At 43.0% G+C, this 24113-nt stretch overlaps 2 protein-coding genes across 2 annotated transcripts; one reads left to right on the forward strand and one right to left on the reverse strand.

Annotated features, from left to right (window-relative positions):
* The first annotated feature begins 1963 nt into the window (after positions 1–1963).
* LOC127299780 (pentatricopeptide repeat-containing protein At5g04780, mitochondrial) lies at positions 1964–13371 on the forward strand. The gene is made up of 5 exons (XM_051329831.1): positions 1964–6234; positions 10162–10229; positions 10367–10597; positions 11525–11771; positions 12459–13371. The coding sequence occupies exon 1, from the start codon at positions 1997–1999 to the stop codon at positions 3887–3889; it is 1893 nt and encodes a 630-aa protein (XP_051185791.1). The 5' UTR covers positions 1964–1996; the 3' UTR covers positions 3890–6234; positions 10162–10229; positions 10367–10597; positions 11525–11771; positions 12459–13371.
* Positions 7142–9017, reverse strand: LOC127299782 (B3 domain-containing protein Os11g0156000). The gene is made up of 3 exons (XM_051329832.2): positions 8120–9017; positions 7852–8038; positions 7142–7721 (listed from the first exon to the last, which is right to left on the reverse strand). Exons 1-3 carry the CDS (start codon positions 8721–8723, stop codon positions 7709–7711), a joined length of 804 nt encoding a protein of 267 aa, XP_051185792.1. The 5' UTR covers positions 8724–9017; the 3' UTR covers positions 7142–7708.
* Positions 13372–24113: the final 10742 nt, after the last annotated feature.

Here is a 24113-nt window from a genome sequence, read left to right on the forward strand (position 1 = left end):
GCATTATTCCACTCAACCCTATAGACGTACGCACACTCTATCTTATGAGAACCTCCGCATGCTTGAGTCATGCCCTATTGGAACCAATGATTTTGGAAAGTGCTATGGCCGTGGACACAACTTTGCAAGGCACATCGCTGAATCATTGGGTCATCACCGGGCTATCGTGAAAGAATTTCCGATTATAAAGGAAGAAACCATGAGAACTATAGACCACACCAAAGTTGAAAACACAAGATCAAAGGTCAACAATCTACATACCAAAAAGCCACAACATCCTGAGTGTCGACCACAAGACATTTACTAGTATTGGATGAGATTCCGAAAGACTAGAAACATAAGTGATATGAACTGGCTTTGTATTCGTCCACTTTTGTCTATTATTTTCAACTCTTTCTCATTTAGTATATGAAGGCATTCCAGGTATAAATAATGAATCTTGGTTTCCTATGTTAATGTTTTCAATTACTCAAAAGGGGTTTGTGCCCCACTACCATTTTAGTAAGGGATTTATCCTAATTTTTTGGAGAAACCATTCTTTGCTAACATGACTCAACCTAGAAATCGCTCGAAATTTGTTTGTTCCACTTTTTTAAATGACCATCATTCGTACATGATGGGAGCCGCGGAATTTATAATTGTGCGCACATTGTTGTCTTTCTTATAGAAACATTGACACAAACAACACAAGTAGACAATTAAACTAGAACTCAAACATAGGTTCAGGGTTTCTTTTTCATATTTTGGCGCGAGGTCAACCACACGAGGCGAGGTAGACCGATAGAAAACTATGGAAGGAGAATTCATCCCGTCCACTTTGGAGTTCTCCCAGTTATGGGCTCCTCTTTTGAAAGAATTTTACCTTTACCATGAGAATCTAGAAGAGGTTAAACCGACAAAGCCCACAATCTTATAAGAAACAAACAAAAAAAACATAATATTTATATACCCCGTATAATAGAACCCACCTTCCCTAAATCCAAAGAAAAAAATGGAAAAGTTTCGCATGGCACAAATTTGGGCGCGGACACTTAAACTTGTATAAAAACGTTGATGAATATTAGAAGAAATGGTAATATATTAGCAAAAGTTGTTCATGCATATTTGAAAATAATTAAAAAAATCAAATAAACAGTGAAATCTAAAAATGAATAATATATGAGGAAAAGGAAACTGGGAAGAAAAATTAAAACAAAAATGAAATAGAGAACGGAAAGCACCTGATGCTATTGGGCCGGGCCAGAAGCGTCCAGCCCGTGGGCGTTGGCGTAGCTGACGCAGTAGGCGTCGAATAGGACGTCCCCGTTTTCTCTTGGAGCCACCACGCCCACGCGCGACGCGCCCGTTGTCGTCTTCATCGCCACGCCGTGCGCGCGCCTTCTCCCGTTCCCACGCCTCCCTCTTCCATAGTTATCGACGCCCCTCTCCTCCTCATCCCAACGCTCCCCGTAGGCTCCGGGAGCGTGGTGACTCCTTCTACTGTCCCGCTGCGGCTGGTGGCGCCGTTTTACCGCGAACGGTGCTCCCCTGCGCTGCGCGCTGACGGTGTTCGACGGAGTGCCCCAACGATGGACAGACCTATCGGTGTAAGCATCTACGCGCAAGCTCTTGTGTCCTGACAGACCTATCTAAGTTGTCGTTATTTCCTGGTTCTTTTTTCCTATTTGAATCAAATATTTCTATTTTTGAATATATTTATGTGTTCACCAACAGAACGAATCACATTCCCAGTATGCATTTTATTTACAGGATCATGTCGGATCGTTCTTGCTGACTTGCTGTTTCTTCAAGAGATTGTAACATCAGAAATCTGTAAAGGTTGATGCCATCCTGCAGAGAAGTGATGTGCTCTTAACAGCAGGCAAGCATCCGAGCATTTTTTCCTTATTAATTGCCCTTTCTGTGAGTCATCCGTAAACAGTTCAAGTCTGATTGGCGAATTTCTCCTTTTTTCCTCCAGTAATATTCTCAATGCATTACTAGGCGACTTGCATGGATGGGATTTCGGTTTAACTACCCTGCCATTTACAAGCCTAAGAAGGCTCCGAGTGTAGTATGCTCTGGACTGTACCTCGCTGCTCGTTTCTTCTGTAGCAAGTGGAGCCATAACAATTCTCTGAAGGATGAATGGCTTGCTAGGATTGACAGGAATTCGATTGATGTGTTTGCGCTCCATGAACGTATGCAACTATGTGCCAAGAGGAGGTCCCTCTTGGTTGGGAAAAGCTGCCATGGGTTGGCCGTTCAACTTGGTCTGGTTGCAGATACTCTCACCTGCAATATTCTTATCAACCTGTACACGAAATGTGGCCAGAATGATTGCGCTCGTTATGTTTTTGATGCAATGCTTGTCAGAAGCATAGTCTCGTGGAATACCATGATTGCTGGATATACTCGCAGCGGAGAGGATGTACAAGCTCTCAAGCTTTTTTCAAGAATGCACCGGGAAGGGACACCGCTGAGTGAATTTACTTTATCCAGCACAATCTGTGCATGTGCTGCAAAATATGCTATCAATGAATGCCGACAATTACACACTGTTGCACTCAAACTTGCACTGGACTCCAATAGCTTTGTTGGAACAGCAATTCTAGATGTTTATGCAAAATGTAATATGATTAAGGATGCCTGCTGGGTTTTTGAGAAGATGCCTGATAAGACTGGAGTTACATGGAGTTCATTGTTCGCAGGATATGTGCAGAATGGCCTTCACGAAGAAGCATTGTCTTTATTTCGGAGTGCCCAAAGGGAAGAAGTAGAATTGACTGAATTCACTCTTTCTGCTGTCATTAGCGCTTGCGCAAGCTTAGCATCAAAAATTGAAGGGACACAACTGCATTCAGTTAGCGTGAAATGTGGTTTTCATGGGAACTTGTTTGTGGCAGCATCCCTTGTGGATTTATATGCAAGGTGCGGTCAGATTGAAAAAGCTTATGCAGTATTCGCTTACATGGAACATAAGAATGTTGTCATATGGAATGCAATGATTGCTGGTTTTTCGAGGCATGCCCATTCTTGGGAAGCTATGATTCTGTTTGAGAAAATGCACCAGTTAGAGCTTTTTCCGAACGAAGTGACCTATCTTTCCGTGTTATCTGTGTGCAGTCATGCAGGTCTAGTTGAAGAGGGTCGTCACTACTTTAACCTGCTAATGTCTGATCAGACTGTTGAACCTAATGTCCTTCACTATTCTTGCATGGTTGATGTTCTGGGACGATCTGGGAAGACTGATGAGGCGTGGGAACTGCTTCACAAAATGCCATTTGAACCAACTGCCTCTATGTGGGGATCTTTGCTTGGGTCATGCAGGAACTACACTAACAGTAGACTAGCCAGAATAGCAGCTGAGCAGCTTTTCCAACTTGAGCCTGACAATGGAGGGAATCATGTTTTGCTCTCAAATGTATATGCTGCCAGCGGGAACTGGGAAAATGTTGCGATGTCAAGGAAATATTTGAAGGATAGTGGTGCAAAGAAAGAACCAGGCAGGAGTTGGATTGAGGCAAAGGGAAAAATTCATGTCTTTGTTGTTGGAGAGAGAAAGCATCCAGAAATCAGAGATATACATAATAAGTTGGAGGAAATCTATGATGATATGAGAAAAATTGCTCGCAGAACCAAAATAGAATGTGATCTGCATGATGTTCATGACGACCAAAAAGAGGAGCTGCTTAAATACCATAGCGAGAAGTTAGCACTTGCTTTTGGTTTAATTTGCTTGCTTCCTAATATGCCAATAATAATACACAAGAACCTTAGGATCTGCGGAGACTGTCATTCGTTCATGAAGGTTGCAGCCCATATTACCGAACGTCTAGTCATTGTCAGAGATACCAATAGATTTCACCACTTTAAGAATGGCTCATGTTCTTGTGGGGACTTTTGGTGATTTTGGACTGAATGGAGAATGCAACTATCTAACAGTGGTACTGTCTTCGTGTAGCAAATTATTGCCTCTCAGTAGTGGCACTGCCGCACCAAAGATCTATGTCAGGACTGATTTCTTGATAGCTTTGCCATTCAAGTCAATAATGTCATGTTGTTGGCCCAATGGATGTAATATAAACACTATCATCTGATCTCCGTATAAAAATGGATGCAGATGCAACTACTTGATGAACTGAATAAACTGTGTCAGCTATCTTGTACACTGTATTCTTTTCATACATGACGAGCCACGTTGGTTGGTGGTCCAGTAAAGATATACATGGGGAGTGGATGCAAGATCTGTTCGTACAGCAATACACATGGGAAATGGATTTCTTCCAACCTCGACACTTGCTGATTTCAGTGGCTGAAGAAGCCTGCTATGCCACTTACTTGGCACTACCAGTGTAATTATTGAGAACTGTACCAACTGATGCACATTGTGGTTTCAGCTCCTTATGATCGAATCATCTCATCATTCTTTCCACTTCAAAAATTATGAACTCCGGAAAGCGGTATATCTTGATGTCCTTTTCCAGCACTGCTCCTGTCATATTCTATTTCTGAAGTTCTTTATGTTATAGTATTAAATATCTTGCATCTGCACATAATTTGCACTGGGAGTTTGTGGCATTATTACTCTTGTAGCCATCAAATCCAATCCATATTTGTTGCATTTACGGTAGCAATTATTTGTTATAACTTTCAAATTGAGAACCAAGTCCCTCTGAGTATGCTTGTACAATTATACCTTTTTGTGAGCTTTCGATTCAAGATTCATAGTAATCTGCCATTCTAGGCTTTTCGCGACAAGGACAAAAGAATTGGTTATTTTAGAAATAACTCCAAACACAATGTCCCCCATTTTTTACTGTATCTCCCGAGGTTTCTTCTGTGCAGCACTTAAACAGTATGTGCTGTCTGATACTTACTGTCCACATTTTTTGACGGATCTTGCCACTTCCATTTCCGTTAATCTAATTCTCTTTTGGTCGCATCCTCTTGGTCATGTTTCTTAGTTAGACTAGTATGTTGTTATTTTGAGGCATACCTAAATCTTTTCATCTCTGTGTACTACAGTATAACATAGCAGAACCGCTAGTTAGTATCAATAATTCAATACAGTAAAGCTGTCTGTCCTTGTTCTCTAAAAATTGATTTCTGTCCTTGTCATTTGACATCCTTGCGAACTTGCCAGCTGTGCATAGTTTCGCATCTGCACAGTCCCCACTCGCCATCTCCCGCATGTTACATCTGTTTCTCAAGGAAAGTACTGCTTGTATACAAAAGTTGGCGGCTAGAACCACTAGCAGGCCCCATGGAAAGGGAAAACAATGCATATGAGAGAGGACCATTCATCAGGTTAGCCATTATTTTGTGGACCATACATCATGAACTTCGTGAAGGTTGCAGCTTCTTGTAAAGGAAAAGAGATCTTGTGGCTGATGCCTGATGGGTATATCATAGCATTCTCTACCCCAGTTTGAGTTGCCCCCCTACGCGCCTATTATTTGAGTCAGTCCTTTGGTAGTCGAGCATATGGTTGTCTAATCCGGTGGTGGTTTCCGTTGCTCGCCTACTGATTTACTCTCGTCGCATTGTCATATTTATTCTTGGTTACAGCTGTCTGGTCATTGTACTACCAAACTGTGGAACTTCGAATAGAATTGTCCCATTGCTTAATTTGATGCCAAAATTTGGTAAGATTATGTTTTCTTGGGCTATTTTTTATTTAATTTTTTAACGAAACTGAACAGCCAATTTGGGCACCTAGATTGAGGCAAACCCACAATTTGGCTTAGTTTTGTTGCTCTGTATTGGCTACCAAACTGTCCAAACCTTCATATCCGATCTAGCCCAGACTTTCACGTTGAAATGAAACTTCAGCTTTTGCTGTAGTATAATTTACATGGGTGACGTGATTAGTTTGTACTTAGTGGTTGCATCCTTTGACAAATCTATTCTTTTACATTAAAAAGACAATCTCTTTTTCTTGGTATGTGTTAAGTAGACCAGGTGAGGGTCTACTTTACCATTATGGCACTCACATGACTCTTTGTACTAATGTTAATATAACTATTTGGTGTTCAAAGGCGTTAATCATGCAGCCCTGGGGTGCCCCGGATAAGGTTCACTGTCATTACGTAAAGTCCCGCTGCACATGGCTCCTGTTCTTGCTAGCAGACAGGATATCTTGCTGTTGATACGGTCATTAACCTATATAAGTTTAATCATCACAACCACAATTTGCTGCAAGTTCCATTCAGATGACTCTAAAGCCTGCATCTCATTCATTCTTTGATCCAGGTCAGTACTCTAGTACCATGTTTCTAATCCGTCCATACCACATTTATCAATTGCTTTTTTTTTAAATGGGGCAAACGCTTTGCCCCAATCTATTAATTAAGAAGAGAATTGCCTCTATACCGCTCAGGCGACCTGCAGTTGTGCAGTCTGCATACTAAGATGAGCTGTTACATGAAATTAGGTGACCTAGGTAACAGAGAGTTTTACTCTAGATCCTTCAGCTACTTTGTTTTTCTAGCTTTGATGTGTGTTTCACAAGAGGACACGAGTGCAAAAATTGATATACAGCTAGCTACTGTTTGACCCTTGTTAAGAGCTGATAGCGCCACACAGTATAGTTAGGCCATGTTTCTCCAGGCATCTACTACTTTCAATAATTCGCCGGCCGGCCAGAACAATAACCTGTAGTTTGCCTCGTACTAAAAGCCTTTCTAACATAGGCAACTAAAGCAGGAGACAGATTTCCAATTTTTCTTTTGATACTTGCTGCCGGGAATCTTGTTGATTATTGGTGCCTAGTGGCTTTTTTATGTCTGAGAAACTTGCCTCTTAGACCATCAACTTAGCCAACCTTTTTCTTTGTATCCTACTAGGGCAAATTGAACCCACTTGCACACATAAAACTTCTGCCGAGCCTTTCCTTTCCGAGGGAACAAAAAGGCGGAGACCGGCTACTAATAGAATAGTAAAAGATCAGGACATGGACATCCCCAGGTGTCGGCATCACTTGTGGTACATCAATTCTTTAATAGTCCTTTGGCATCGTATCAATCTTCGCTATAGCATTGCCCTCCTTATTATATTGCCTTGTAGTATTGCATTTCACGTACACTCACTCATTGCTTATGTTTGGTGAATGGATGCATTGAATTTTTTTTGGAGAAGGTAGTAAGGTGAATGCATTGAATTGACTTGAAAACATTGAACCAATTTGATTGCATGAGATGTAGAACAACAGTACTAGAAGAGGTGAGATTTTAGACAAGGGAGAGAACAAAAATCCCCATGGGGGATATTACTTTGTTTCTTCAGGAGGCAGGAGATGATACATCAGCTTCATAGTTTGTTCTTGGACCCACTACAGACAGATGACACATACATACATGCTTGCAAGCATGTCCTTTTGTTTTTCATGTGTGCCACCATCCCTCTATCTCTATCTCTCTCACTCCCCCTCCTTTTCAACCTGATGTTTCCTGAAACCTGCCACCTGCTAAGGGCCCCGTACTATGATCCAGTAGGGTTTCTGGAAGACAAGAAGAAGAAAACATAGAAAAAAAGGGCAACTATGGGAGGGAGATTGCTCGGGAAACAAGGGATCTCCCCACTTCGTCTTCCTTTTCCTTCCAAGGGTCAATGCAAGCCTGTCACTTAGTCCAGAGTAGTACTAGTAGCCTAGTTGGCTGATATAGTAACTAGTTTCACCGCTGGTTGTTAGGATCCTGCAAGCATGGCTTCAGATCTCTTCATCATCTTATGAACTGCCCCTGTTATGGAAAAAAAATGTGTATTTAGCATAGTTATGGTATTTAGTTTTCATTTTATTCTCAAGGTTTAGAACAACAGTAGTACTACAAAATGAACGCAATTGAACTTCGTGATGTTTACAGCACTCACCAGTAAGTTGGCACCATGGCCACTGCAGCGTAGGGGCTCTGGTGGGTGTAGTCATACATTGGCGTCGTTGCTTCTGCCTCTGGCTCCGGACCGCAGTCGAGGTTGACGCCGAACAGCCGGAGATGTCTCGACGGCGGCGCTGATGCCATACTGCTGCTCTTGGCGTCTGCCTCTCTCTGCGACTCACCTGCAAGAGTTCACCAGAGAATGGTGTAAGAGATGGTTTTGTTGCATGCTATCAGCAGTGCTTTGTTCTTGAGTGTTGTACCTGCATGCAGCATGTCGCTGTGATCTTGCTCCACCGAGCGGCGATAGGCGTAGGAGTTGGCAGGGCTGGTAGGGTATGATCCCGACGTGCTGTAGCACATCGGGCTCCAAGGCTGCTGCTCCCCGGCGCTCAGAGCTGGTGGAGGTACACGCACAGGCGGTGGCGGCGCGCTCTCGCCACGGCGCCTGCAGCCGATGAAGAGCCGGTCGCCGGTGCCAAGACCGCGCACCCTCTCGAAGTGCACGACGTCTCCTGCTTCGAGTTGCTTCTCCTTGACGTACCGGCTCCAGCCCTTGGTGAGCACGTAGCTCTGGCTGCTCGTCCAGTACGAGTACCGGAATCGCCATGGCTTGCCGGCCTCATCCTCGAAGGACAGGAGCAGGTCCTTCTCGCCGGGGGAGTCACCGCCGTTCAGGGGGAAGTACCTCTCCGCGTGCTGCTTGGGAATCACCAGCCTGTTGAGCTTGCCCACATCACTGGGCGTCAAGGGCTTCTCAAACAGGTGCTCCCTCTCGTACTGGTGGTGGTAGTGCAGGTTCGTGTACATGGCTACCCCCCATGGCCAGGCCTGTGGGTGCCCCTGGGAGAGAGGGTGCATGGCCATTGCTGCTCTGGAGGAAAGCTACCTAGATGTTCTTGTCTATGCAAAAGTTGGGTAGTGAAGAGAAGAAGAGAGGAGAGGAGAGGCAGGACGATGGTGTGTTGTGAGAACCATGCATATGTCATAGCTAGGCATTTATAGCCTCCCGAACTTTACATGGCTTGGAGGTGTCTAGTTAGTGTCTGCATATAATATATTGGTATTTACGCAAGGAGGACTTGGTGCATTTGATCCTGAACAAATGAAGGGTAGTGCTACTGCTAGTATTTAACCTAGCTAGACAGGAAGAATCAAAGTGAAAGGGCTTCAAAGGTGCTGAGGTTAGAATATATAGTTTCAGCGTAGCTGATGAGGAATGATCAGGTGGTGGTACTTAAAAGTTGGTGCCTGGCCATTGTGGCTTAATCACAGCCGTCCAGGGGGTGCAGTAGGGTAGGCCCCATCATGGCTCCATGTGCCTGGGTTTGTTGGGGCCTATGCAATGTGATGTAGTATGACCACTGTCCTTAACTCTTCATTTTAACCTGTAGAGGTCCAGTCCAGGTCTCTGGTGCAGCAGTGCAGTGCTGGACATCTACTATCTGGCCTTGGGATGGTGCAAGAAAGTCCTGGTTTGTTTAGAAATTCAGTTTCCAATAAGAGTCCATCCCATTTGTAACTTGTGTAGACATGGAGGTTCCCTAGGGACCGATAGATTGGTACTAGCGCTACTTCTTAAACCTGTTGTCCACTTGGGGTAGCTGGTAGGCAATAACTTGTTCAGGGTAGTAGTGGTCTTTTGAGATGTGACATCTGAGGTGTATGGGCCGTGTGCACTATAGAGTACGCTAGCACCAGCCATTTTCTTGATATCAGATTCAACACAATCAAGGGTTTTGTCAGGCCTGTCTCATTCATTGGCATGGCTGACCACCTCTTAAGAGGTGGCATTGGCAAGGCCTTCAAGCAAAGTAACCGAGCTGGTTTTGGTTGGACTCGCGCACAATGAATTGAATTGAGTTGTGGCTGTAAGATATTATTTCCATTCAAACCTTTGGCGTAGGACAACCTGCCCCGGTCTGGTCCGGGCACGGCACAGTGGGCAGCTTGCGTGGGGGTAAAGCGACTGTCCAGTACTCTGCTCCTTTTGGTAGATATATGATGCCGTTTAGAGATTAGTGCTTGTTTACCATGCATTAGGCATATGGGAAGCACCTCTTGGTGTTGGAGGAGTGGAGCACATAGCCTTAAGATGATCTGTTTTGTTATAACTTTAGCGGCAGATCTGTATCAGATTCCGTAAACTATTAGGGATAAAACGATCAATGTCGCTTTGCTTGCTTCTTTGGAGACAGCCATTCGATCACATGGTTTTACATGTCATTACATGGCTAGATACATTGTGTGTGTGCTCACTAATCTATGTGATTATGTTAATTAATGTTGTTATTCGGTTTGTCAGCCTTTGGAGAAACCGGAGGGGCCAAGTTTGTTATGTCAGCAGGTCCTGTTCAGAATCAAATCATAACGGTGATTTAACGGATCTCATTATTAATCGCTCCATTCATTGCATCAGTTCCTTCTTAATTTCTTACATTAGACCTGTCGTTATTCTAATTCTTTCTCTTCAAAGTTTAATACTTAAATGATTTTATTGCTATTTGCAGTGCTATAGTTGATTGTAATCTCACGTGGCCATGTCATTTTTCTTGTCCTGCCTGCTGTTCTATGCAGCTGAGAGCTCCAAGTTCCCAAACGCCAAAAAATTCAAACGCTGAAATTGGAAATAGGATCAAGATTGGACCTTCACACAGATCCTCTCCTCTCCTCTCCAATTTCCAACAAGTTCGTGAATAGGATGATACAGATTTTTGTCCCCAAGTTCTTCCCCACTATGTGTAAGATCCCTTGTCCTTGTAGTTCCTCCTTGTTTCCTGCTAATCCCTAGAATCTGTTCTGATGTTGTTTTCTCTAGGCACACATGCGCATAAAGCTAGGCAATAAAGACAGAGAATACAATGTACTTCTATAGTTTTTCATGATCAAATTAGGGAACAGTTGACCAGTAGGTATCAGTTGGAATCAGTTGTAGTTAACTCTATATAACTTTATAAATTGCATTCTAAACTTTGACCAAAATGATGCATTCTAATCCCTCTTAATCACAATCCAGGTCGTTTTGTACCATCATTACAGGAACAATACTAACCTACCTACACAATACTAGATCTATCTAAACATATGCATACTCTTTTTTATATGATGAAATGGTCAAAATGATCTTGGAAACCATGTTGATATCCTCCTCAAGATACTTCATGCTTTTTTGTGCTTGTGAGGGTCGAATAGCTAGACAGACATTTCTAGGCACGATGCTTGAAGGGTCTTGCGTATTTATAAGACCAAATCCAATCTTTTTTCGGACAAAAGAACTACTAATCTTTAAATTGTCAAGGAATCCTTCAGCAGCGGTTGTGAACGACGGAGTTTTTCAATCCTTTCGACCTTGGTTCCTGTTAGAAAGGTTGGAAAATAGAATCATCTGATTTGCCGGGGCATTAACATACTTTTAGTTAGCTTAATTTTATGCCCTTATTAGTTGAAAAATGGCAAAATTCATTAGATCACAGTAACTAGTGCAGTACTAGCTGGTACGGCGATCTGCAACATGCATGCACTGGTTGGTTGGTTGTGAGGTGTGCCCAAGTGTGGCATATTAAACCCCTGCCACGAGGAGGTAGCCACGCAGCTTAGGTTCTTAATTTCCCATTTCTCAATCATGCATGCAGCTCACCTGCCCAATCTCTCTCTGATAATGCAAGCAGGTTTGGTGTCCTCCAGGCACATGAGCGAGCCGGTATCCCGTGGAATTGAATACGGGATCACTCGAGATAAGGGGACACACATGCTAATGCCCCTCATTATGCTATTCGATCCCATGGCGCGATCTGTTCCTTTTCCATGAGGCCACGTATGTTTTGCCAGGTTCATGCAGGTGTAGCTGGGACTGCGAGCCCTCAGCGGCATCATAGACGTGGGCAGCATATGCTACAGCGCGTCTTCAGGATGATGGTGAGTGCAGTATTTATTTTAATATCGTACGATTTTTGATATGTTTGTACGGTGGCATGTACGTACGTCTCTGGTTGTTGTCTATGAGCACAGTACAACGTATATTCCTTACCTTCCTTTTCGAAAAAAAACAAATACACACACATGTCCTGACTCCTGAACTACCAAGGGCCGGCTGGATTTTTCGTAAGAATTCTGTAGGGCTTCAAAACCATAGATTTTTTTTTATATACACCATTTGTATCAAAGGAATGAGGCCCTCCTAATTTCTACTACAACTATATTTCATAAAATTGCTAGCAAACGATTAGACCCAATGCATATTTCACTAGTCTTGCATTCACTTTTCTCTCTCGATATCTTGTGGAGCATCTGAAGAGTGATGCTCGCACATGTTTTGCTGTGTCTCCTTCACGTAAGATCCAGCAATCATTTCAAATAACTATACTACAGTTGAAGTCTTTTTTCTGGATTTGCTTCACTTAATTTGGGCGATTTCCTGCCATTATTTGGATATATGTCCTGGACTTGTTGCGTGACATTCACAGGCTAACTTGAATACCCTGATGGATTTGGTTGGGACCATGTGTAGAGCCACTAGAGGCTACTATTATCCTGCGATTGTTTATGTAGAGCTGCCTAAGTTTCTGTACCAACTGCGAACTAAATTCGATATCTTTTGAGCAGATCCGTGTGTGTGCCGTGGGAATGCGTAAAGGAGAGGTGCAGGCTGCAGACAATCTCTAGACTGAAGCTTTCCTTCCCTGCGCACTGAAGACTGACTTGATAGAGAAGGTCTGGCCGGCCAGGCCAGGAGGAGGAGAGGTGAGATGATGGAGAGAGAGAGAGAGAAGAAAAAAACTGGTATGTCTTCAGATGCCTTTTCACCGTCGCAGGGCCTGCATGGTGTCATGTTGGTACTCGCTTTCGGTCAGCATAAAGTTGGTCTTTAGTGAAGGGAGACAAAGTGGAAGCAACGGCTCCTGATTACCACGAGGCTCCTGAAAAGGATAAACAATCTACTGAATAGTTGGAATATGGAATAAATAACATGCACATCTACACTTGAGGGTAGTGAAGAATATAGCTGTAGTAATGAAATTGCAATAAAAATTAAATGCACAAACGAGATCAATCCATGCATTGTAAATTTGTATACATCACTTTTTTTTAAGCCTGGCCTCTACATCAATCGATGACCTTTTCTTATTTCACTATTAAAAGAGGTTTTACAGCTTATCACAGTTCACGGGTCACTAAGAGTTGATAGTATCAGCCATCTAAAAATGCAAAGCGGCATAGAAGCTTCTTTGTTTCAGTATGTTGTTCTTCTGTCAAGCCGTCATCAACATCGGTTGTATACATCCCGTGCAACTGTTTTTAAATGGTTGCACCCAATATTTATGGCCTAGTTTTTAAACGATTGCACCCAATATTTATGGTCTAGTACTGATCCACCGGCTAGAGAAAGGACTACATGCGGGTTAAATGAGTAGCCAAAGGTATAACCTGCAAAAAATGAGAGCTTGCTCCACGTATGCCAAATAGCCCATAGTAAAGCACACACCAACTCCAGTGTGGGCTTTATCATTCTTAGCAACGCCACTCAACTAATTCCCGAACAAATTTGTAATATTGGATGGTGGTGAGATATGAAAAGTCATATCAACAATCCTATGTACAACTTTTGCGGAAGGACAATCGATAATAAGATGTTGCATTGTTTGATCTTGATCAAATAAGCTTTTATTTTTTTACTTTCTTGCCAATTTCGTTTTGGTAAGTTATCTTTTGTTAAAACTACCTTGCGGTTGAGGAACCACATAAATTTTTAAATTTTTAGTGGAACTTTATTTTTTCATATGCATTTGCACAGAAATCTAGTGTGACCACTAGTCAGACTAGAGACATTCATTTAACCGTGAAGAGGCCATTCGTTGTTAGACTCCATTTTAAAACATCGTCTTGTTTAGACATCTCCACTTGCATGAGGAGTTGAACCAAATGAAGACAACTTTTAAATTTGTTTCCTGTCAAGGCTGAGTGCGGTTGACATAACATTCGCTATCGAATCTCCTTTTTGTTGAGATGTTGTAGAGGGTCGAATATTGCTCAGACAGAAGCACATCACCTAGTGTTGAACCCATTACCCACTATGAATGATCCTCTTTCTAAAAAAAAAATCTCGTTTGACATTCCATAAAGGTGAGACAGTTTTGTTGTAACATGAGTTGAAGTTTCCGGAATGGAGATACTTGTTCTGAAGTATCTAGTTGAAGTTTCCGGAATGGAGATACTTGTTCTGAAGTCTCTCTTTCCATATTCTTTTCTCATTGGGAAGTTTAAAAAGCCACCTGATAAGTAAATATTTATTTCTAGTTTGACAACTTCGACTCCCAACCAACTATGGATCTTCAGTATGATATTCCACTTAGTTAGCCTATACATTTTTATGGTCATTACTCTGTTGTCAGAAGAAATGCGACCTAAAATATTTAGTCTCTTCCTTGCTCCTTTTGGTATCTCTAGGAAGGACAACATAAACATGGGTGAACTTGTAAGAATCAAATTAACCAACATTAGCTGATCACCATACAATAAAAGTTTAGCAACCCAACTACTTAGTTTTTTTTCTTCAAAATGGTCTTCCAAGTATTTCTCGGTTTACGGAAGTGAATGGGTATTCCAAAATATCTAAAAGGAAGAGAGCCTGATTCTCAGCTTTACCAAAGCAGAAAATCTCACTCTTCAAATAGATAATTGCTCAAAGATATATAGGATCAATTTTATATTTAAAGCTTTTTAAAGATCATGGTCCATAAAAATTATAGTATCATCATCATATTATAGTATGGACACTCATCCCACAATTAAATGAGGGATGTGTCCTACCTAGCCATCCTCTTTTGCTAGCACAATAAGGATAGCCAACATGAAGATGGTAGCTAAAGGATCACTTGACGTAATCTTTTTTGTGTTTGAAAATAATGACCTATGTCATCACGGGCCCTGGTGCCCACACTTCCTCTTTGTACAATCTCATCTATCCAATCACCCCACTTTGGATAAAAACCTTTCATACACAATGTTTGCTGCATAAACGGCCATTTAATTTTATTGTAATCCTTTTCAAAATTCATCTTTAACAGAAAACCATCTATTTTCTTCCTATAAATTTCATGAATGATTTCATGGAGGATCACCCCCCCCCCCCCTTCAGATTTTGCCTACTGTAGGCATGAAAGCGTTTTGTTCGGCCTAACAATTGTGTCAGCTATACTCATTATACGTTTCGTCCCTACTTTTGCGAATATTTTAGAGCCTACACTAAGTTAAAAAAGGATGATATTGTTGAGTTTGAATATCATTTTATTTTTTGAGGATAATAATAATCGTCTCGAAGTTGAGATTGAATAACGGTTGTTGAAAGCTAAAGAACATATCCATCAATTCGTCCTGTACAACTTCCCAAAATATTTGATAGAACTCAGCCAAAACAAGTCTGGTCTCGGTCTTTGTTCTTTCCATCTGCATAATAACATCATGAAGTTCTTGTTCAGTGAAATTAGTCTTTGCAATGGAATTTTCTTCAGCTAATAGTTGCGGTATATCTTGATTCACCAATGCTATCGATGAAATTATTTTGGGTCACTGCGCTGAACAAATTCTTGTAATATTCAGTAATAGATATACTTTAAAATTATCCTAACCGACAATTATTCCCTCGTCTTGTTCTAGATGAAAAAATATTTTATCCTATCATTGTCATTTGCGATTAGATGAAAGTACTTAGTATTATTACTGCTCTTTTTGAACATATTTAACCTTTGCACCTTTAGCCCACTTGGGCTCTTCGTTTCCCCTTAGGGCATCTCCAGCGGCGCGACGCAAACGGACGCTGAGCGACCGTTTTCGTCCGCCGTGACCGGAAATGCGTCTGGGGCCTGTTCCAGCGGGGCGACGCATAGTGACCGGACCGTCCGCGGAGACGCAAACCTGGCCCAAATATGCGCCAGGTTTGCGTCTCCGCGGACGCTCGGCGGTCGCTTGGAGCGTCCTCCATTTCTTACCCGGTCCCGCATGTCAGGGACAACGAAATCGACCGCTTCGATTTGCTTCTTGTTCCCCTTCTTTCCTGCCCTAGTGCGACGCCACCACCCCCACCCCTAGCGCCGCCGTCCGGCCGTAGCGCCGTAGTAGTCGGCGTAGGCTCCGTTCTTGCCGCGCGGGAGAGCAGGAGCGCGCTCCGCCGCGTACGTGCCGGCTGTTTTCGGCCGAAACGCTCCCGGTTGCGCCGCCCTTCCGCGCCGCCCACGACATGTTCGGTCAATTGCGCCGGTAGGTTTCTACTCGTGTTTTCGGCGCTATTGTGCGCGGCCATTGATCCGCAGTTTGTACCCACGCAGATGGACATGTGGCAGATGTTGGACAAGTTCCGCGCGGAGGTTGTCGACTCCTCTTCCGACGAGGAGTCCGATGAGTCGACGCAGACATTGGCAACTACTGCGGCCTCCATGATCCACGAGTTCACCTCTAACCCGGGGCCGCTGCACCGGGGCTCTGTGAAGGGCCGCGCCAAAAACCTGCCGCGCAACAGAGTGGAAGGGCAGGCCCACCTCCACAAGGACTACTTCCACCTCACCAATCTGATCTTCCCGGAAAAACTGTTCCGGCGCCGATACAGGATGTCAAGGGACCTGTTCTTGGTCATTCTACGGGGCGTCAGAAACTACGACCCCTACTTTCAATGCAGGCGCGATGCAACAGGTGCGTTAGGCTTCACCTCGTACCAAAAATGCTCCACGGCTATTCGCATGCTCTCATATGGAATGGCTGCGGATATATTCGATGAGTATCTTCGAATGGGTGAGAGCACCTGTCTTGAGGCCATGTACAGGTTTTGCCGAGCCGTGATTGCCGTGTTCGGAGAGTATTACTGTAGGGAGCCAACTGTTGAGGATACAAGGCACCTTTTGTCTATCAACGAGTCTAGAGGCTTTCCAGGAATGATTGGCAGCATAGATTGCATGCATTGGCGGTGGAAAAACTGTCCATTTGGATGGCAGGGTGCGTACAGCGGGCATGAGGAGGGAAAAACTGTCATTCTTGAAGCTGTCATATCTCAAGATTTATGGATTTGGCATTCATTCTTTGGCATGGCCGGTTCCAACAATGACATCAATGTGTTGCACCGATCACCGATTTTCAACCGGCTCATGCAAGGCAAATCTCCCCGGGTGAGCTATGGGATCAATGGAAATGCATATGACAAGCCATATTATCTTGCTGATGGCATCTACCCTGACTGGGCCACATTAGTGAAGACTGTCCGTAATCCAAACTCCGAGAAGACGAGGAGGTTTGCCAAGATGCAAGAGGCTTGCAGGAAAGATGTGGAGCGCGGATTTGGTGTGCTCCAAGCTCGGTGGGCAATTGTCCGTCACCCGGCAAGAACATGGTCGCTGAAGACCATGCATGAGGTGATGACATGCTGCGTGATCATGCACAACATGATCGTTGAGAACGAGCGTCCTGATGGCCGCAATGAGAACCAATGGGATTTCCAAGGTGAGCTGGTTGCGCTGCTTCCTGGAGCTTCATCTTGGCAGGACTATCTACATAGGAATATAGAAGTCACTGAGGAGAACGTCTCCAAACAGCTGCAAACGGATCTGATTGAGCATCAGTGGACATTGGCCGGCCATGAAGATCATGCCTAGAGAAATACTATCTTATTGTCATGTCGACTTTTAAATGTAATAACTATGACTTTGTTGATTTCCTTATTTTGTTGTTTGGAAACTTCATAAATTGATGCAAACGCGAAAATGCGTCGGCCCGCTGGAGCCACCCCCGGTGCAAACGGACCGCGGACAAAAAACGTCCACCGCGCGACGCAAACGGACAGTTCGGACGTCCGAAATGCGTCGCGCCGCTGTAGATGCACTGTTGAATTGGTCCGTCACTCACGATTTATCCGACCGCTACTATGCAGGGGTGGGTGATGAGTCTCCACAACGCACACAGTTTATCAAACCGTGTGTGACAACCTTATTTTCACACACGACTCTATCTCAAAAACCGTTTGTGGTGTAGAGGGTCTTCACAAACGGTTACCATAATCAAGCGTCTGTGTTTTGGCTGATTGCAAACGACGTGTGTTGTTTTGTTGCATATGGTCAGCTCATTTCACACACAATTTTGTTCTAACTAGCGGTGTTGACTGCAAATATCGCATAAGCTTTTTTATCTGCAGTACCTTGATATAAGCATATCTATGTCCAATTGTACTAGCAACACAAAATAGTATGATATCAATTATGTATCCCTCTGTCCAAAAATAAGAGAGTCAACTTTTTCTAGATACGACACAAAAAACGTGTTCGGATATAGCTATATCTAGATAAAGTTGAGTCACTTATTTATGGACGAAGGGGGTATATTTGCTGGCATAGTTCATCTAGCACATGTACCTGCATTTGGACATGAGACTATTGATAACTATACAAGAAATATACAAAGTAGATAATTTAGTTTTCGTAGTTGCATCTTTGTTTTCGTGGTTTTGAAAGGATACTACCACCGTCTTTCGAAGACTGTGGTGGCAGCATACCTTGTTGTGCCCCCTTGCGGTTGTTGATTTTATGAAGCTGTTGACTACCTAAAGTGAGATGCAGTCATCGATTTACTTAATTGAGGTGCTGTTGTTGACTTTTTCAAGTAAAATGCAATTCTTAGATTAGTCACAATGCATAGTATCATATAAAAGTATCATGTGCATGATACTATTACATGTTACTATGTTCACGATGCATGTTATCATGTACTAGTATCATAATCTTCTTATATTAATTGATTTGTAGAATCTCAATGCAGACCTATATACAAGATGTATTTGACATTAAATTTTCTAGTACTACGTGCAATGATACAGTAATCATCTCTCTCATCTTTAATTGCACTGCCACATCAGTTTTTTGCATGCATGAGATGCATGATACTACCTATGATACTCACATTGTGGGTAGTCTTAAATATCAAGAAAACATTGCACATAAATATCATCAATTTAAGAACATATTAAAATAGAAAAGTTAGAAAAAATGCAAGTCAACGTTTGGTTCATGCCTTCACCCACCCCACCAAAATATTGGGTAAGGTTTGTCGCGCCCAGATTTCGCCAACGATTGGCGAAAACCTCAACAGCAGAGTGTGGGCTTTCATGGGCTACCCAACTTTTCGGGGGCCAAGCAAACGGCAAGGTAGGGACATGGGCGTACCAAAAAGGCGCATTGGGTGGGAACAAAACGTACCCGTACAACCTTTGCTGGTACAAAAAAAAATCATGGATGCTAAACTAACGGCTAAAATATTTGTGGACAAAAAAGATAGTGGGTGTAGATCGATCCTGAATAATCCTCCTTTATCAGACGGTTCACATAGATTATGTATGCCACACTAACTTGGCTATGCAATGTCGGCCAATACGAGGTCTTCTCTTTGTCAGGTGATATGCCCCCATGGGCCTTCCATAAACCCTTAACACCCATGGCACACCACCGATATTCATTGTAGAGTTGGAGCCTATTCGGTTATTTGCCCACCCGTTTTCCGGCTCCACAGAGCTAAAAGTCGCTCATTTGGTTGCCTCGGACTTCTGCATTTTAGGTTGGCATGAAACTTAAAGCAACATCAGACTAGGCTCGAGAGAAATGTATGAATCAAGTGTTTCCACTTAGTTAGGTGTTGAAATGCGTAAAGAGAGGAACATCGTGCCCGGTGGCCGGGGCAGCAAGTTTGGTGATGGCGGGAGCGGAAAAATTGGTTCTGTGGTTTGGTGTGAAACGTACCACCCTCTTACTCGGTCACCACTAGCGGAAAACAAATCCATCCTTACTTTTCCTCTTGGTGGCGATGGAGGCGGAAGCGATTTAGATGTGTTATACATGTTGCTCCAACTTTGCAGACCTCAGACACCGGCTCAATAAGCCTCTCGTCTTCGACATCGGCAACGGCAGGGCTCATAGATCCGTGGCATCGGCTTGCCCTTCTTGTCACCATCACCCTCTTTTCCCCATCATCTCTAGCACTGGCAGGTTGTCAACGTCTTCAACCATGGTTGTAAGCACCTGTAACCACCCTCCACCATTAGCTCCTTACACTACAAAAAAGTCATCCTTACCTGGCGGATTTTTTTGATGGCACAAGTCATAGCCAGCTGCAAAAGCTTTTTGGCTTGGGGGTGCTATTTCTCGAAGGCTATCAAGGGGGTCAAAAATTATGCGCCATTTTACACTCGATACGGGCACATATTAGTCCCGTGGTAGGTGGCAATCAACCCTGACAAGAAGTAATGTCGCGGTAGATGGATTGAGGCACATAATCTTACACCATGGATCCTACAGAACCTCTGATGTGCATCCATCCTAGGAAGCTGCTTAATCACGCCTCTCTCATAGGTGTGCACCACCATAAACAAGCTTAATATTCCCATTTTATCGTCGACCTGCCCACACTTTCTTTTTAACTTCTCCACCTCTCCATGAAAGCTTCAGTAGGCGGCGGGCATCATTGAACTATCGATAGCTACATTGCGGTCCAGAGCTGGACTATGCAAGATGCCGGTGTGTGTACGTATGATCTGTGAATATCTCGATTTCCTCCCACAAAGTTCGTGGTTGTTTGATTGAGATCTGATTATCGCATCTGGAAATATCTCTACTAGCCAAATATATTTAGGCATTTCTCGATCTCACACATGCACATGGCAGCTTTTGTGTTTTGAAATACCACACCAATATACCTGAAGATATCTATGATCCAGATAGGTATGGCGTCGACTCGTAGACTAACCGGATTTTCATGTCCGGTGAACAACCGCGTCGCTACATGGTGTGAGACAGGCACAAGCCGGCCGGCGGCGGCCTTAAGTTCCATGCGTTCGGTCATGAGGAGACGATTTGTGATTTGGTGGATTGGGTTGATGGAGAGCACAAATCGATAATTCTTAGACACTCGTTAATCCATCATTGGGGCCCCCAATTTGGGGGCAAGCCGAAGCAACACAAGATTTTAAGAAGAAGAAAAATCTAATCAACGAGCTAAAGAAGGACCGCAACAGTATTATTCAAAAGATGTTTTCAGTTAAGAAAGAACTAAACCACATAGTTAATCATATGTAATTTGAAGCTCAATCTTAGTTATCCATGTATGGATGGGACTGTAGTTATTAATATAATAATTTGTGTCAACTGTTTTTTAAATTTACATATTGAAATAGAATGGTTTTTTTTTTCTTAAGATGCCTCCTAGCTGTTGTAGTGTGAGTATAAAGGCTGGGAGACACCAAGCCCACCCTAAAGCAACTCTTAGTCTTATCCCAAAAAATCCCCCACCCACCTCCAGCACTACCACTCCCCTAAGCTCCCACCAACATCTCGGCAGCCCTCATTTCGTGTCGGATCTGGCCGTCATATTTGTTTATATATTCTTGCCCGTGAGATCTCATGCTGAATGTGGCCGTCGTGCCCGTGAGATCTCGCCTCCAACCTTACATGAGGAATGACATGGATTGGACGGAGACCTGGGCGGACATCAAACAGTCAACCGTTAGTGCTAGTGAGATCTCGTATCCGCCCGTGCGAGCCAGCGAGCCTCTAGGCGCAGTTGGGAGTAGTATGAGATCATCACACGAGGTATTATATATGGGGTTCGGTTGATTGGGGATTTATGTGTTATTTATACTGATTGGATCATTTTGTGAAATTTGTAGGATCCACCTTGCAGGTTCAGCTTCACTGAAGATAAGATGCGCCTATTAGAACATTTAGACTGAGAGAACAATAAATTGAAGGAAGACATAAAGAAAATTGTGCAAAAGAATGTGAGCATTGAAGAAAAGAAGCTGCCAGATGGAGTTGCAAGTAGCTGATATTATGCATGAACATAAGATAAAGACAGGTGCAGACATGGCAAAGATGAAGAAAATAAATAAAAAATCATGAGAAAGAAACATATTTGGAACATGCATTAGTTTTCTTTCTAGTTCTAATAGCGATTGCAACCACAAATTTAGTATGATGTAGATGTATATAAAACATGTTTATTTTCATGGATATAAACATGTGCATAATTTTTTAATGGAAATTACAATCTTAATGGAATAGATTAACTAATTTAGTAGCCTTGATTGTGATTAAATATTTGTGTTGTCCAAACGTGCACGAAACACGACAAAAAAAGCGATGCAATGTATTTGTGCACGGTACTAAATCATCCGTCGTCTATTAATGTACTGAGGTGTTACAGTCGTTGTACCGCATGTGATAGGGAGGGCGTAACATGATGCACTACCAAAAAAAAGTGTTGGGTCTGCAGTTTCCCTAGCGCAGTATTCCCTGATGTCTTTTTGGTCGACCTAGCACGACCGCGGCGATTACGGGTGTGCGTCGGTGTTTAAAAACGCCAAGGCCGGCGTGTTGTGTTGTAGTGTTAGCTCGTTGCGCAGTTACTTAGGGAACATAAATTTACTTAGGACGCAAAGATGAAGCTTGCCATTTAGGTAGCTGCCCTTGTAGCCATGATTCAGGTTTGGACTCTTTTGATCCATGAGAGAGCGATTCGTCGCAACTATAGACCATCCATCACATATGGTCGCATGTTTGAATACGATAGATAGATGATAACAAATACTACCTCCATCCTAAAATTTAAGGCTTATATTACTTTTAGAAATTCAAATTATATGAAATTTGACTAAATTTTTACCAAAAATCATTAACATGTAAAATAGAAATCAATATCATTAGATAGATAACAAAATATATTTTTATAAGATAAATATCATATTTGTTTATATATTCTTCCTAAAGTTTGTTACTTGGTTTGACTTTATAAAGCCTTAAACTTTGGGATGAAGGTATTATGAACAACATCTATAATAACAACAATGTCGAGGCTATAAACATGCTTATGATGAAAAGAGCCCATTTTAACCACCTTATGAACACATTAAGGGATGCTATCTCTAGACCATTGATAGTCAGACTTGGAAGAACAAGAGGCAATGGCGGGCTGACGAGATGTGGAAGTGAAGAAGAACGTGATGCCGCCATGTTCTCTGAACTGCTCCTTGTTTCTGTATACAAATGCTACTCCTCCGATCTGAAACAGTCGACCCAGTCATGCACATTGAGTATCCTATCTACGTACATATGTCACGTCGATTAAAGATGATCAGAGGGAGTACTTTTTTAGTACCTTGGTAATATCATGGTGAACTCCTATTTGATATTAGCTATGTAACATTATGACAAATTGCTACTTGCTAGTAGTTACAGCTAAACAACGTTAACTTACTGTTTCATGTTAGTTGAATATGCTGCATGTTAGTTCACTCATATGTTGCATGTTGATTTAGAGTCGTGCTTGGTAAGGTTAGCACTTGTGAAAATTAGTTGCCATAATACTAAAACTTATGCTGCCAAGCAAGCTGAATTTGCATCTTCCAGCCATTATCTAACTTTGTTGGGCCAAACAAGATACACAAATGAGCGAAAAATGATTGTGATAACCAAATTAATTAGATGCATAATATGACTCTGACTTGACTAAGGGGGTGTTTGTTGTGGCTTTTTTTGGCTTTTGGCTTTGGCAAAAGCCACCAAAAGCACCTAAATAGGTGTTTTTTTGGCTTTTGGATTTTGGAAGCCAAAAACAAAGATCCTATTCTTTTGGCTTCCAAAATCCAAAAGCCAAAAAAAGCACCTATTTAGGTGCTTTTGGTGGCTTTTGACAAAGCCAAAAGCCAAAAAAAGCCACACCAAACACCCCCTAAGTAAGTAATTCATGACTCTGCGAAGATCTTCTCACCCAAACTGACCATTGTAGTATGTGACGAGCAGCCGAGCCTGAGCGAACATATCATCATGCATGGAAACTGTAGCAGTACCAAGAAGTGTCACCTGCTCGTCCTCTTGGAAGCAGCTAGCTAGCTGGTGCCATGGCATGCACCACGAAAGAAGGCGATTTGCACAAAAATAACCTAAAAGTGAAAGAAAAGCACAGACTGACCCTCCCGCGAAACTATTTCACCCATCTAATCCTTTTGTGTGGCGCCCCACATATCGGCGCCACACATGTCAGTGTGGCGCCCCTCCTGCCGACGCCACACACCCAGCCGATGTGGCGCCCGCGACGCTGAGCTGGTGCGCCCATCCGACGTGGCAGCATGTGTGGCGCCCCTCCCATCGGCGCCACACATGCCCTTACAATTGCCCAAAACATACTGTGAGACAATTCGTCTGGGACTTAGCCGTTTTGCGAGCCTCTACGTGTGGCGCC

Source organism: Lolium perenne, chromosome 5 (assembly GCF_019359855.2).
Source record: "Lolium perenne isolate Kyuss_39 chromosome 5, Kyuss_2.0, whole genome shotgun sequence".
Taxonomy (NCBI): Eukaryota; Viridiplantae; Streptophyta; class Magnoliopsida; order Poales; family Poaceae; genus Lolium; species Lolium perenne.

Excerpts from the sequence above, each read along its gene's own strand:
- LOC127299782 (XM_051329832.2), bottom strand. The coding sequence starts at position 8,723 with ATGGCCATGCACCCTCTCTCCCAGGGGCACCCACAGGCCTGGCCATGG. Across the intron at positions 8,039-8,119 it reads CAGCGACATGCTGCATGCAG|GTGAGTCGCAGAGAGAGGCA; the intron begins GTACAACACTCA and ends GAACTCTTGCAG.
- LOC127299780 (XM_051329831.1), top strand. The coding sequence starts at position 1,997 with ATGGGATTTCGGTTTAACTACCCTGCCATTTACAAGCCTAAGAAGGCT.